Raw genomic sequence first — 12,737 nt, 5'->3', positions numbered from 1 at the left:
ACTACATCTGTACTGAATATGCTGAATATGTATACTTTTTTCCTTCTGATTATTCCCTAAATAATCAGCATAACAACTATTTACATAGCTATTTACATTGTATTCACTATTTACATAGCTATTTACATTGTATTCACAATTGTAAATACTATTTATATAGCTATTTACATAGCTACATATTTACATAACTTTAAAATTTACATATTTACATAACTACATTGTATTCACAATTTACGTATTTACATAACTATTTACATTGTATTCACAATTGTAAATACTATTTGCATTGTATTCAGTATTATAAGTAATCTAAAGATGATTTAAAGTATATGGGAGGATGTGCATACATAATATGCAAATACTACATCATTTCACACAAGGGGCTTGGGCATCTGTGGACTTTGGTATCCAAGTAGGTGTCCTGGAATCAATCCCCAAGGGATATCAAGGGATCAACTCTAATGTCTAAGCTCCAGAGCTCCAGGCATTCTGACACCTGAAGTTCTTGAATGAAGTGCCTGCGGATGATATTTGTAGAGAATGTCTACACGGTCAACTAATTTCCTTAATGAAGATTCCAGAATTTATATTCCCAACTGAATTTTGCCCTCTTCAAAGGAGTCACCCTGGGAAAGAGAATGCAATTTCTTTTGTTAAAAACCTTTCTATCACTTTTCTTTAGGAATTGTCAGCAGTCAAAACAATATAAGACATTCTTTCTGTCTCATTACTCTCCAGCCATATCTAAAGCTTGAAAACAATAATCCTGAATTTAACAACTTTGTCATTCAGAACTATCTGATAACCTGCTATTTAAGTAATTTCCACAAATTAAGTCCATTAAAATACAAAGACTTGCCACTCTAGTCAATACTCAAGACCACTTTTTAAAAGTTATAGAAAAAAAGGTTTAAAATCAGCATCATCTCCTCTGAAGAGAATACGCAATTAGACATAGAATCTGGCACATCTCTTATGAGGAAGAGTCACAGCACTCAATAGCTGGCACATATTCTAATTTTTTCAAAGTTATACTTACTGGAAAGAAATGGCAAGGCAGAACACCAGCAAATTTCACTTAAAAAATTTACAACACACAATACACTTTAACAAATCTACTTTAATTCTAAAAGAAATTAATCTAGAACTGTCAGTAATACATAACATACTTTTATGTTTCTTTTATAGGTATCTATCTAATAAAAGTTTATTTGTATATGGGCAATGCATAATAACTCTATCTTAGATATGAATCCTAACAGGATGAAAATATTTTCTTGCAACTACTTTATGCCTATGAAGGGTGTGAACTTGCAATGTCCTCCTGTCTTAAACCCAAGTTAATGACAGTGCCCTCTCAAAACTTTTCATAAATTAATAATTACCTAATTTCATTTAAAAAATGGTTTCAGCAAATATGAAAACAGAAAGTCCGTTATTTGTCCATTCATAATATGAGAAAAAAAAAGATGATACATTCCTCTACAGAAAAAGTGGGTTTAGAGAACAGTTCTGGTAGTATTTCACATGGTAAAGTATCAAAAGGTCTAATGAGCAGCCCTCTTGCTCAGGGAAAAACAATGATTTTGATGTGTTTCTCTTCCAAATTGCTTAGTAACTCCAAGTGATTTTCAAATTTGGAGGCAGATTACTGGCACTGAGTTCATCAAATTTAGATCTATCTTGAATAGGGACATTATAGAAATCAAGAACATCTCTAACCCTGCACATCTGGTGGAGTCTGGAGTTAGGGACTACATGACCCAAGTCATCAGCTAAATGTGCCAAAAGATTGAACTTTAGACGACTATCTTCCAGGGAGATGTCTTGCCAATTACTAGGAAGAGATGAACCAAAAACTTCTTTAACGTAAGATTCCAAACGACTCTGGAGATCTTCAGGTGGTGTGTATGCTTGGCTTCGTAAGGGTGGACACACTAGGATAGGTTCCTTTTTCTCTTCTACTGTCTCAGCAACCACTGGCTCTTTCTCTTTTCTGGAATGATCAAAAACACACAAATCTATTAATGAAGTTGACAAACACCAGACCAAATCTTGCCCACCAATCAAAATCAACAATGGCACACTGACTACCGCTGGGGACCGTGGAGAGTAGTAAAGAATATGAGAGGTCCCTGCCCTTAGAACGTTCATAGTTGAACTGAGTTGGGAGAGACAGAAAAAAACTAAGTATATATTTTACATACTGTAAGAATTCCTAAGAATAGGTGAAGAAGTAAGGTAAATCATTCTGTCTGGGATACCCCATCCTCCAAGATCCCACCTCAATCTACCTTTCTGGTCTTACCTTTCACTGATTACCTACATATACTCCATGTGATACTCTATATCCTGTGTCCCAAGCAGACTCCCACTTTCCTGACACAATGTGTTGGTTCAAGTTATATCTTAAAATGTCTGTCTTTTATCTTCACCTATGTAAATCTTGCTTATTCTGTAAGTCTTAGGATAAAATTGTTCTCTTCCAAGAGGCTTTACGTATTCCAGAATCAAATATAATTGTAATTTCATGTGATCTCTTCAGCACTTTATACTGCTCTCAGAGTGCACCACATCCTACCTGACTTTTAATTTTACTTATATTCTACTTCACAGAAAGTGAAGAGATGGAAAAAGATATTCCATGCAAACAGAAACCAAAAAGAACAGGAGTAGCTACACTTACATCAGATAAAATAAATTTCAAGTCAAAAACTATAAAAGAGATTAAGAAGGTCATTACATAATCATAAAGAGTCAATTCAGCAAACGCATATAACAATTATAAATATATATGCAACCAATATTGGAGAACCTAAACATATAACACAAATATTAATAAATCTAAAGGAAGAGATAGACTACAATACATTAATAGTTGTGGATTTCAACACCCACTCTCAATAATAAATCATCCAGACAAAATCAATGAAGAAACACTGGAATTAAATTCTATACCAAATGGACTTGACACTTAGAGAACATTTCACCCAACTGCTGCAGAATACATAGTCTTCTCATGAGTACATGGTACATTCTCCAGGGTAGACTGTATCTTAGAACACAAAACAAGTTTTAACAAACTCATAAAACTCAAAATCATATCAAGGACTTTTCTAACAACAATGAAATACCACTAGACATCAATAACAAGAACTCTGGAAACTATACAACTACATAAAAAATAACATGCTCCCAAATGACCAAGGAGTCAATGATGAAATTAGGAAGGAAATTTTAAAATGTCTTGAAGCAATAAAAATGAAAACACAACACATCAAAATCTATGTGATACAGCAAAAGCAGTAATAAGAGGGAAGCTTATAGAAATAAACACCTACATGAAAAAAGAAAAATTTCAAATAAACAATCTAAAGATGCACCTTAAATTAGAAAAAGACAAACCAAACCCAAAATTAGTAGAAGGAAAGAAATAAGATCAGTGTAGAAACAAATGAAATAGACTAAAAAAAGCAATTAAAAAGATCAATGAATTAAAAAGTTGGTTTATTGAAAAATTAAAATCAACAAATCTTTATCTAGAATAAGAAAAACAGAGAAAAGACACAAATAAATAAAATTAGAGGCAAAAAAGGAGATTACATTGATATCACAAAAATTTAAAGGCTAATTAGAGATTATTACAAGCAACTATACACCAATAGATTGGAAAACCTAGAAGAGATGGATTAATTCCTAGGCACAGACAACTTAGCAGGACTGAATCATGAAGAAATAGAAAACCCAACAGAAATAATGAGATAGAAGCTGTAATAAAAGTCTCCCATCAAAGAAAAGCTTAAGACTTGATGGCTTCACTACTGAACTCCACCAAGCATTTAAAGAAGAACTAATGCCAACCAATAAGAATTCTACCAAAGCTATTCCAAAATACTGAAGAGGAGACAATACCTCCAAACACATTCTACAAGGCTAGCATTACCCTGATGCCAAAACCAGACAAAGACAAAATAAAAAAGGAAAACACATTCTACAAGACCAGCATTACCCTGATACCAAAACCAGACAAAGACAAAATAAAAAAGGAAAACTACAGGTCAATATTCCTGATGAGCACAGATGCAAAAATCCTCAACATTCATCCCAGAATGCAAGAATGGTTCAACATATGCAAATCAACAAACTCGATACATCACATTGACAAAATCAAGAACAAGAATCATGTGATCATTTCAACAGATGCTGAAAAAGCATTTCATAGAATTCAACATCCTTTCATGATAAAAACTGTCAATAAACTGGATACTAAAGGAACATACTTCAACATAATAAAAGCCATGCATGACAAACCCACCAAACAAGGACACAAAACAAGCTAGCACCACTAAATGGGAAAAAACTGAAAGCCTTTCCTCTAAGATCTTGAACAAGACAAGGATGCTCACTTTCATCACTTGTATTCAAAACAGAACTTGAAGTCCTAGCCACAGCAATTAGATAAGAGAAAGAAATAAAGTACATCAAAATTGAAAAGAAGTCAAATTGGTCTTATTTGATATATGATCTTACACATCATATGTAAGATATATAATCTTATATATCTTGATATATGTATATTTAGAAAAACCTAAATATCCACCAAAAAGCTCTTAGAAATAATAAATTCAGTAAAGTTTCAGAATACAAAAATCAACATACAAAATCAGTAGCATTTCCATATGCCAATAGTAAACAATCTGAAAAAAAATCAAGAAATCAATTCCATTTACAATAGCCACACACACACACACACAAATCTAGGAATAGACTTCAACAAAGAAGTAAAAGGTCTCTACAATAAAAACTATAAAACACTGATGAAAAAAATTGAAGGGGACACACAAAAAATGGAGATATTCCATGTTCATGGATTGGGAGAATTAATGTTGTTGAAATGCTTATGCTACTCAAAGCAATATACTGTCAATGTAATCTTTATCAAAATACCAATGACGTTCTTCACAGAAATAGAAAAAAAAATCCTAAGATTAGTATGAAACCACAAAATGCCTTGAATAGCCAAAGTAATGCTAAGAAAAAAAAAAAAAATCGCACCTAACTGGCTCCACCTTGCTTCTAACCTTTAAGCTGTCCTTGTTCATTCCTGGACATAGGCCAAACTAACCGTGGGAAGGAATTCAGTTTATGGTTTGACTCCGAAACAAAATTGATAATAGCCTTTTTCTGAAAAGACTTTCTTCTTGCCCAGGAACCAGTTTGCTTTTGTAGGACTAACAAATTAGCTACAAGATTAGAAATTATGGTTACGGGTCATACAGACTCCAGCTGCAAGAGTCTGATCCTCCCCAAATTGCTCCTGGGGATAACACTGCTATTGTAAAATCCAAGGTCAGTGCTTGAGATATTTTGCAGACCCTGCACTCAATGTATTAGCTGACACCACCGAAGCCGGTAATCTGGCTCAACCAGTTCTGTGATCCCACCCAGGAACATAAGTTGGCAAGAACTCACTTAGTCCCCCTGTGATTTCATTTCCAACCCAACCAACCAACACTCCCTATTTCCGGGGCCCCCACCTGCCAAATCATCTTTAAAACCTCTGATCCCTGAGTTTTCGGGGAGACAGATTTGACTAATAATAAAAGTCCAGTGTCCTGCACAGCCGACTCTGTGTGAATTACTTTCTCCACTGCAATTCCTCTGCCTTGATACATCAGCTCTGTCTAGGCAAAGTGAACCCATTGGGCAGTTACAAAACTATAACACTACTAGAAGAAAACATTGGGGAGATGTTTCAGGACATCGGTCTGGGCAACGACCTCTTGAGTAAGACCGCAAAAGCACAGGCAACAAGAACAAAAGTAGACAAATGGGATTACACTAAACTAAAAAGCTTCTGTGTAGAAGAAAACATTGGGGAGATGCTTCAGGACTTTGGTCTAGGCAATGACCTTTTGAGTAAGACCTCAAAAGCACAGGCGACAAGAACAAAAATCAACAAATGGGATTACATCAAGCTAAAAAGCTTGTGTATAGCAAAGGCAACAATAAACAAAGTGAACAGACAACCTAGAGGATAGGAGAAAAATTGGCAAACTATCTGACAAGGGATTAATAACCAGAATATATAAGGAACCCAAACAACTCAATAACAACAACAACAACAAAAACTGATTTAAAAATAGCAAAAGATCTGAATACGTATTTCTCAAAGAGGATATACAAAAGACCAACAGGTATATAAAAAAAAGATCTCTAATCATCAGGGAAATACAACTCAAAACCACAATGAGGTATCATCTCACCTCAGTTAAAATGACTATTATTTAAAAGACAAAAAATAACAAATGCTGGCAAGGATATGGAGAAAGTGGAATACTAGTACACTATTGGTGGTAATGTAAATTAGCACAACTGCTATGGAGAAAAGTATGGAAATTTCCCCAAAAAACGAAAAACAGAATTACCATATGATCCAGCAATCCCACTGCTTGGTATACGTCCAAAAGAAAGCTAATCAGTCTGACAGAGATATCTGCACTCCATGTTTATTACAGCATTATTCACAATAGCCAAGATATGGAATCAAACTAAGTTTCTACCAATGGATGAATGGATGTTAAAAAAACCTGTACATATACTCAATGGAATATTATTCAGCCATTAAAAAAGGATGAAATCCTGTCACTTGCAGTAACATGGATGAAATTGGAGGACACTGTTAAGTGAAATAAGCCAGGCGCAGACAGACAGATATCGCACATTCTCACTTCTATGTGTGAACCAAAAAAAAAAAAAATGACCTCATGGAGGTAGTAATAAATTGATGGTTACCAGGGGCTGGGAAGGGTAGTGAGGAGGTGGGGTATGAAGACAGATTGGTTAGAAATACAGTTAAAAAGGGTAATGCAGTTAGAGAAGAGAAATACAGCTAGAAAGAGTAAGTTCTAGTGTTTGATTTCACAATTGGGTGACTATAGTTAGTAATAATTTATTTATATTTCAAAATAGCTAGAAGTGAAGATTTAGAATGCTCCCAAAACAAATAAGTAACGTGATGGATATGTCAACTATTCACATTTGGCCATTACATATTGTATGCTTGCATCAAAATATCATGTGTACCCCATAAATATGCACAATTATTATGTATCCATAAACATTAAAAAAAAATTACAAATAAACATCACCTCATACCCATTAGGATGGTCATTACCAAAAAGACAAGTGTGGTAAGGACATGGAAAAAAAGGCACCCTTATATACTGCTGATGGGAATGAAAATTGGCAGAACCATTATAAAAAACTGAATTGAGGTTCCTCAAAAAGTTATAAACAGAACTATCCTAACTATCCTAAGATCTAGCGATCTTACCACTGGGTATATATCCAAAGGAAATGAAAGCAGCACCTCAAAGAGATATCTGCACTCTCATCTTCATTGCAGCATGTGTGTATATATGTATATGTATATATGTATACACACACACACACACAATATTTAAGGCTGAATAAAATGCCATTGTGTGTATATATGTATATGTGTCTATGAATATATGTATATATTATGTGTGTGCATACATACACACACATAAAATGGCATTTTATTCAGCCTTAAAAAAGGATATATGTAACACATGGATAAACCTAGAAAATATTATGCTACGAGAAATAAGCCAGACAGAAAAATACCACATGATCTCGTTTATATGTAGTATCTAAAAAAGTCAAATTAGGCCGGGCGTGGTGGCTCATGCCTGTAATCCCAGCAAGCACTTTGGGAGGCTGAGGTAGGTGGATCATGAGGTCAAGAGATCGAGACCATCCTGGCCAACATGGAGAAACCGTCTCTACTAAAAATACAAAAATTAGCTGGGTGTGGTGGCGGGCGCCTATAGTCCCCGCTACACGGGAGGCTAAGGCAGGAGAATCGTTTGAACCTGGGAGGCAGAAGTTGCAGTGAGCTCAGATGGCACCACTGCAGTCCAGCCTGGAGACAGAGCAAGACTCCATCTCCAAAACAAAAAAAAAAGTCAAATTCACAGAAACAGAGAGTAGGATGATGGTTCACAGGAGTGGTGGAAATGGAGAGATGTTGGACAAAGATAAAATTTAAATTATGTAGAATGAGTAAGTTCCAGAGATCTAACGTACACCATGGTGATGACCATTAATAATACTGTACTGTATACTTGAAATCTTCTGGGAGAAAACTCTTTAAAGTGTTTTCACCACACACACAGAAATTCTAACTGGCCAGGCATGGTGGTTCACCCCTGTAATCCCAGCAATTTGGGAGGCTGAGGCGGGAAGATTAAGCCCAGGAGTTCAAGACCAGCCTGGGCAACACAGTGAGAACTCCTTTCTCTAAAACAAAACAAAACAAAAAAGTATGTAAAGAGATGAATATGATAATTAGCTTGACTAATAATCAACATCAAGTTGTATACCTTAAATATATAAATTTTTTAAAATAGTAAAGAAAATATAATCATCATTCTCAGTAATCTCTTATTTCCTCTAGTTTTCTTCATAATTTACCACTTCCTGAAATTACATTACACATTTGTTCACTTCTTCCTCCATTAGAACATTGGCCCAAAGAGAACAAAAATTTGGTCTGTTTTAGTAACCACTGTATTCTTGTAACACTTAAGATATAGCCTGGCTATAGTAAACAATCTAAAAAATATTTGTTGAGTGAATGAATAAAACAAACTTGGAAGATATTTTAGAGATAATAACAAATATTAACCAAAGAAGAGGGAAAGCTAATATATGAACTGATGAAAAAAATATTTCCTAATTGTAGTAGTTTTTGTTTGAAACCTAAGGGGGCATACATTGTTCCTTAGGGTCAATACCGTACGTTTTGATTTCCTAAACACTATCTAAGTCAAATTAGATTTACCTTCAAACAATTACACATGGTGCAGCCGTGCAGCGGAAAAAGCAGTAGATGGGGAGTTAGGAGACCTATGTTCTACATCCAGCTTTGCAATTAACTTGCTTTGTGACTTTGGGAAAATCACTTCCCTCCTGTGGGCCTGTTTCCTCATATGTTGGAGTACCTCGAGGATGAGAAGGGATTTTGTTTTTCCTGCTGTATCCTAGGCGCTTAGAGTAATGCTGGTCCTGAGAAATCTGTTGAATTACTGAATGAATGAACAAACAAAATGAGGAGGCGGTACTTCATTACTGAACCTTGCTTCTGAAGAGAAACAGCCGGCAAATGAGTTTAGTTTACTAAGCGCTTTCATGTGCTTTCAGGCAACACACTCAGTGTCTCGCACACGAGGTTAATTCTATTTGCTCAATAAATGAATGAGTGAAGTGAAAGGGAAAAGGGGTGGTATTTCCGTTATAAGATGAGAAAACTAAGGCCCAGAGGGGAAGAGACTGGGTCCCACCACTCAATGAGTGCTTCTCAACTCGGGACCCTAACCGTACCTCCTTGTTCTTGCTCTGATCAGGCGCGGGACCACGATAGCGTTAACACCCTCATCCTCCTTAACTTTCCTTGAACGTGACCCACCGTCCACCCTTCAGTTTTACCTGAATCGAGACCAAAATTCTCTACGTGGTGTCCCTGAGACTGTCCACAGGAAGACTCGCCTCGTAATACCGGACAGATATCGCGCCGCCATCTTCGATGAGATCCACGGGCCTGAGCGCAGCCCTCAGCCAGCAGTGACGTGCCCAGATCAGCCAATCGGATATAATCCCAGTGGCAAGAGCTTTCGTTTTCCTGTAGGCTCCCTCCCGCTGTGTACGCTGGGAAATGTAGTCCGGTAGCTGTTGCTGGCGGCGCCTGGACCGCGGCGCTCTTTCCGAGCATGACGGGAGATGTAGTTGAGGGGGGCCCCGGGAACGATCTGGGTGACGCCTTCTGGTCCGGGGGCGGGCGGTCATAGCGCTAGTTGGGTGAAAGGAGGAGGAACTGGCAGCGGGGAGGAGGCTCTAGCAAGGCCTGAAAGGCTGCGTAACCAGGCAGGAGTAGGGGTTGGGGTTCGGGGTTGGGGGACAGCCAGGGATCGCGGTCTGATACGCTGTTGGGGTCGTGACCGCCTGGGGGCCGAGGCAGGCACTGGTCAGACCCAGCCAGGGATCCTTGTCTTCGTCGAGCCTAATTTCCAGCAGCCGGGTAGGCCTCACCAGAGGCTCCTTTCCGTGAGGCCGCCCCCAATTCCTGCCCCTATTCTCTGCCTGGGAGATGGCTTCCCCGAGCCCCCCGCCGGAGTCAAAGGTAAGTAAGCACCCCTCGGGGATCCCGGTTGTCTCGCCACTACCCCAGCTAGGCCGCACCACTGCTTTCTCCCCGGGCCCCCCACCCACCTCCTGACCGCCTCTTTAGGGCCAGCGCCTTGCAAGGAACTCCCCACTAGTGCGCTGGGTTGCGGTTCGCGAACAAACTGCCCACTGGCTCCCCTTTTTTTTTTTTTCTTTTTCTAGAGAGACTTGATAAATCGGCCAGAGAAAATAAATAATGCTCCAGACTAGCTCTCTCATTTGTGAGTTCTTCAGGTGAAGCACCATTTTTGACCTTCCCTTGTGTCTTCTGTTCCTGGCACAGTGCCTGGACCCCAAGGTACACGCTTAGAGAACCTCAAGGAATTGAATTGAATAGAGTCACAAGCCAGTGCAAATGGAAAATTGAAGTAGGCAGTGAGGTGAGGGAAGCTTGGAGAGGCCTTGGGGCAGTTTACTAAAATTAAACTGTTAGGGCATAATACATCAGAAAAGCCTTATCCATAGGTCCTTTCTAGTCTGAGATGTCTGTCAGTTACAGTTCGTTCCCAGAATTGGGCAACATATGAAACTTTCAGTTATCATGTTCCTCCTAGCCTGTTTGGCCCCGATAAGTGATTGCCTCTGCCACTTTTAGTGGTAGAATTGTCCTTGAGACAACAGGAACTGACTACAGAAATCATACTATTTCAGGGGTTGCTGACATTTGAGGATGTGGCTGTGTTTTTTACCCAGGAGGAGTGGGATTATCTGGACCCAGCTCAGAGAAGCCTGTATAAAGATGTCATGATGGAGAATTATGGAAACCTGGTCTCACTGGGTAAGAATCTGCTGTTTCTCTAATTAAAATATCTAAGAAAGTAGAGAGAAATCAGACTAACAGAATATTTGGACAGAAACCAGTACCAAAACTGCTTAGTTCCAAAGTTCTGATTCAAACCTTTTAGCCATTAATTGTTTCCATACCTCTCATCCCTAGCTTCCTTGAAGTGACCAAACTGCAAGCCTTTCGGGCATCCTGTCTTCGTAATCTCATTCCCATATTGTTCTGTACTTTCCGTCCTGGCTCATCCTCCCACAGCTTTCCTCCCACCCCTTTTCACTCTGCCTTCTGGAGCCCCTTTTCGTCTTCACATAATGTTCCTTACCTCCTGGCCTTAACTGAAAGCTGGCACTTTCCCAAGGACAACGTTTCTCTGGCAGTTTTTCAAGTGGGGGCCGCTTATTCTCCCACATCCGCCTCCTTCCCCATCCTTTGTGTCAGCGTTGGAAGGGGGAAGTTATTGTTCACTCAGCTTTTAAATGCTGTCCCCAAAGCATTAGTTTTCCACCTTCAAACAAAATCTCTCCCTCTTTGAGGTCTCAGCAGTCTTGCTTTTTCCACTCAATTCCTTTTCACTATCTGTCAACTTTTTGTTTGGTCCTTCACACATAACTTTGTCACATGTTTCATATCTATTTTAACTCATGCCATGGATGACCTAGTTAATACTTCAGCCTCAGTGGGTCTTACTTCAGGGACCCTGCTTTTCATTTTCACTCAGCACCTTACATCATTGATCATAGCAATTTTGTCATAACAGGCAAATCATAAATCCCAATACCCTATTCTCTGACCAGTTATTCAGCAATGGAAGTTTATTGACTAACTAGACAAGGGTAACCAAAACAGAGAGGCTTTCTCCCCTTATGGAGCATACTACAACTTCTCTTATCTTTACTACTCCTTTCCACCTAAACCCACTCGTTATTAACGATGTTTCCTGTCCCTTGATGTCTCTGTTTTTTCACCAAGGTGTCCATCCTCTCTGGACTTGTCTCCCCATCTAATGACCAGCAAGCTCACCTGCCAGCCTGTCACTATTCTCTACCCATTCTGCAAACTTCAAATCCTGTGTTTGTTATAAAATGCACCTTTCCCTCTTTCCTACCCGAATTGCTAAACATAGCAGGAGAAATTCTCTAACCAAAAAGATTGATGTCCTGTATATAAGTATGGCCTTTTTCTTCTAGTCTCCACTGGGGTTTTTATATCTTAGCAATATGTTTTGTCCTTGATATGCTCACTGCCCTGTTCTTTTTAGTGACTATTCCAAAAGCTTATCCATCATTCAGTAGTGAAGCTCACCTGTTTCTCAGAGAAAATAGGGGCCAATAAGCACGAACTCTCAACTTCTCTGCCTCTTATCTGCACACTTAAAGCTGCTCTCATCTTCTCACCTTTCCAGAAACCATTAAGTCATTCTTTGTTCCCTTATAGTTTCAGTCTCTATTTATTCTCCCTTATTCTGATGATTGGTATGTTCATAACTCTTCCAATAGGAGAAAAGAGAGGAAAAAAGAAAAAATCCCTCCTATGAGCCAGACTCTCCCTCTTGCTGCTGCCTATAATTTACTGCTTGTTCTCTTCACAGTCAGGATTTTGTAAGAGTAGTTAATGTGTGTTCTGTACTTCTTTACCTCCCCTTGTGTCTGAGCCCCTTTGTGTTGCCTCTAATACTCCCTTTAAATTGTTTAACAGTGATCTG

The 12,737-nt window shown here is 38.4% G+C and overlaps 2 protein-coding genes across 10 annotated transcripts in view; one reads left to right on the top strand and one right to left on the bottom strand.

Moving 5' to 3' along the window:
* Nucleotides 1–445: 445 nt before the first annotated feature.
* On the bottom strand, nucleotides 446–9,680 carry MRPL50 (mitochondrial ribosomal protein L50). Of its 2 annotated transcripts, XM_011990051.1 has the most exons (3): nucleotides 9,517–9,628; nucleotides 1,723–1,996; nucleotides 446–626 (listed from the first exon to the last, which is right to left on the bottom strand). In XM_011990051.1, the coding sequence occupies exons 1-3, from the start codon at nucleotides 9,606–9,608 to the stop codon at nucleotides 585–587; spliced, it is 408 nt and encodes a 135-aa protein (XP_011845441.1). In that variant the 5' UTR covers nucleotides 9,609–9,628; the 3' UTR covers nucleotides 446–584. The 2 variants fall into 2 exon arrangements, with proteins under 2 accessions (XP_011845441.1, XP_011845440.1); XM_011990050.1 differs by lacking the exon at nucleotides 446–626 and having other exon boundaries at nucleotides 1,101–1,996; nucleotides 9,517–9,680.
* A 190-nt stretch (nucleotides 9,681–9,870) lies between these two features.
* ZNF189 (zinc finger protein 189) overlaps nucleotides 9,871–12,737 on the top strand; it is a 13,694-nt gene continuing 10,827 nt past the window's right edge. For 3 of the 8 annotated variants that reach the window (XM_011990043.1, XM_011990047.1, XM_011990049.1), the window contains exons 1-2: nucleotides 9,871–10,207; nucleotides 10,945–11,029. In XM_011990043.1, coding sequence (XP_011845433.1) covers nucleotides 10,175–10,207; nucleotides 10,945–11,029 — 118 coding nt within the window. In that variant the 5' untranslated portion in view covers nucleotides 9,871–10,174. Of the gene's footprint in view, nucleotides 10,208–10,413; nucleotides 10,550–10,902; nucleotides 11,030–12,737 lie in introns of those variants that run through there. The other 5 variants (XM_011990045.1, XM_011990044.1, XM_011990042.1 and 2 more) reach the window with 5 other exon arrangements.

Source organism: Mandrillus leucophaeus, unplaced genomic scaffold (assembly GCF_000951045.1).
Source record: "Mandrillus leucophaeus isolate KB7577 unplaced genomic scaffold, Mleu.le_1.0 Scaffold368, whole genome shotgun sequence".
Lineage (NCBI taxonomy): Eukaryota > Metazoa > Chordata > Mammalia > Primates > Cercopithecidae > Mandrillus > Mandrillus leucophaeus.
The sequence above is the reverse complement of the archived record's forward strand: the minus strand, read 5'-3'. Positions and strand labels throughout refer to the sequence as shown.

Coding starts and splice junctions, on each gene's coding strand:
- MRPL50 (XM_011990050.1), bottom strand. CDS start 9,608: ATGGCGGCGCGATATCTGTCCGGTATTACGAGGCGAGTCTTCCTGTGG. Junction 1,997..9,516: donor GAATTTTGGTCTCGATTCAG/GTAAAACTGAAG, acceptor TGATCATTCCAG/AAAAGAGAAAGAGCCAGTGG.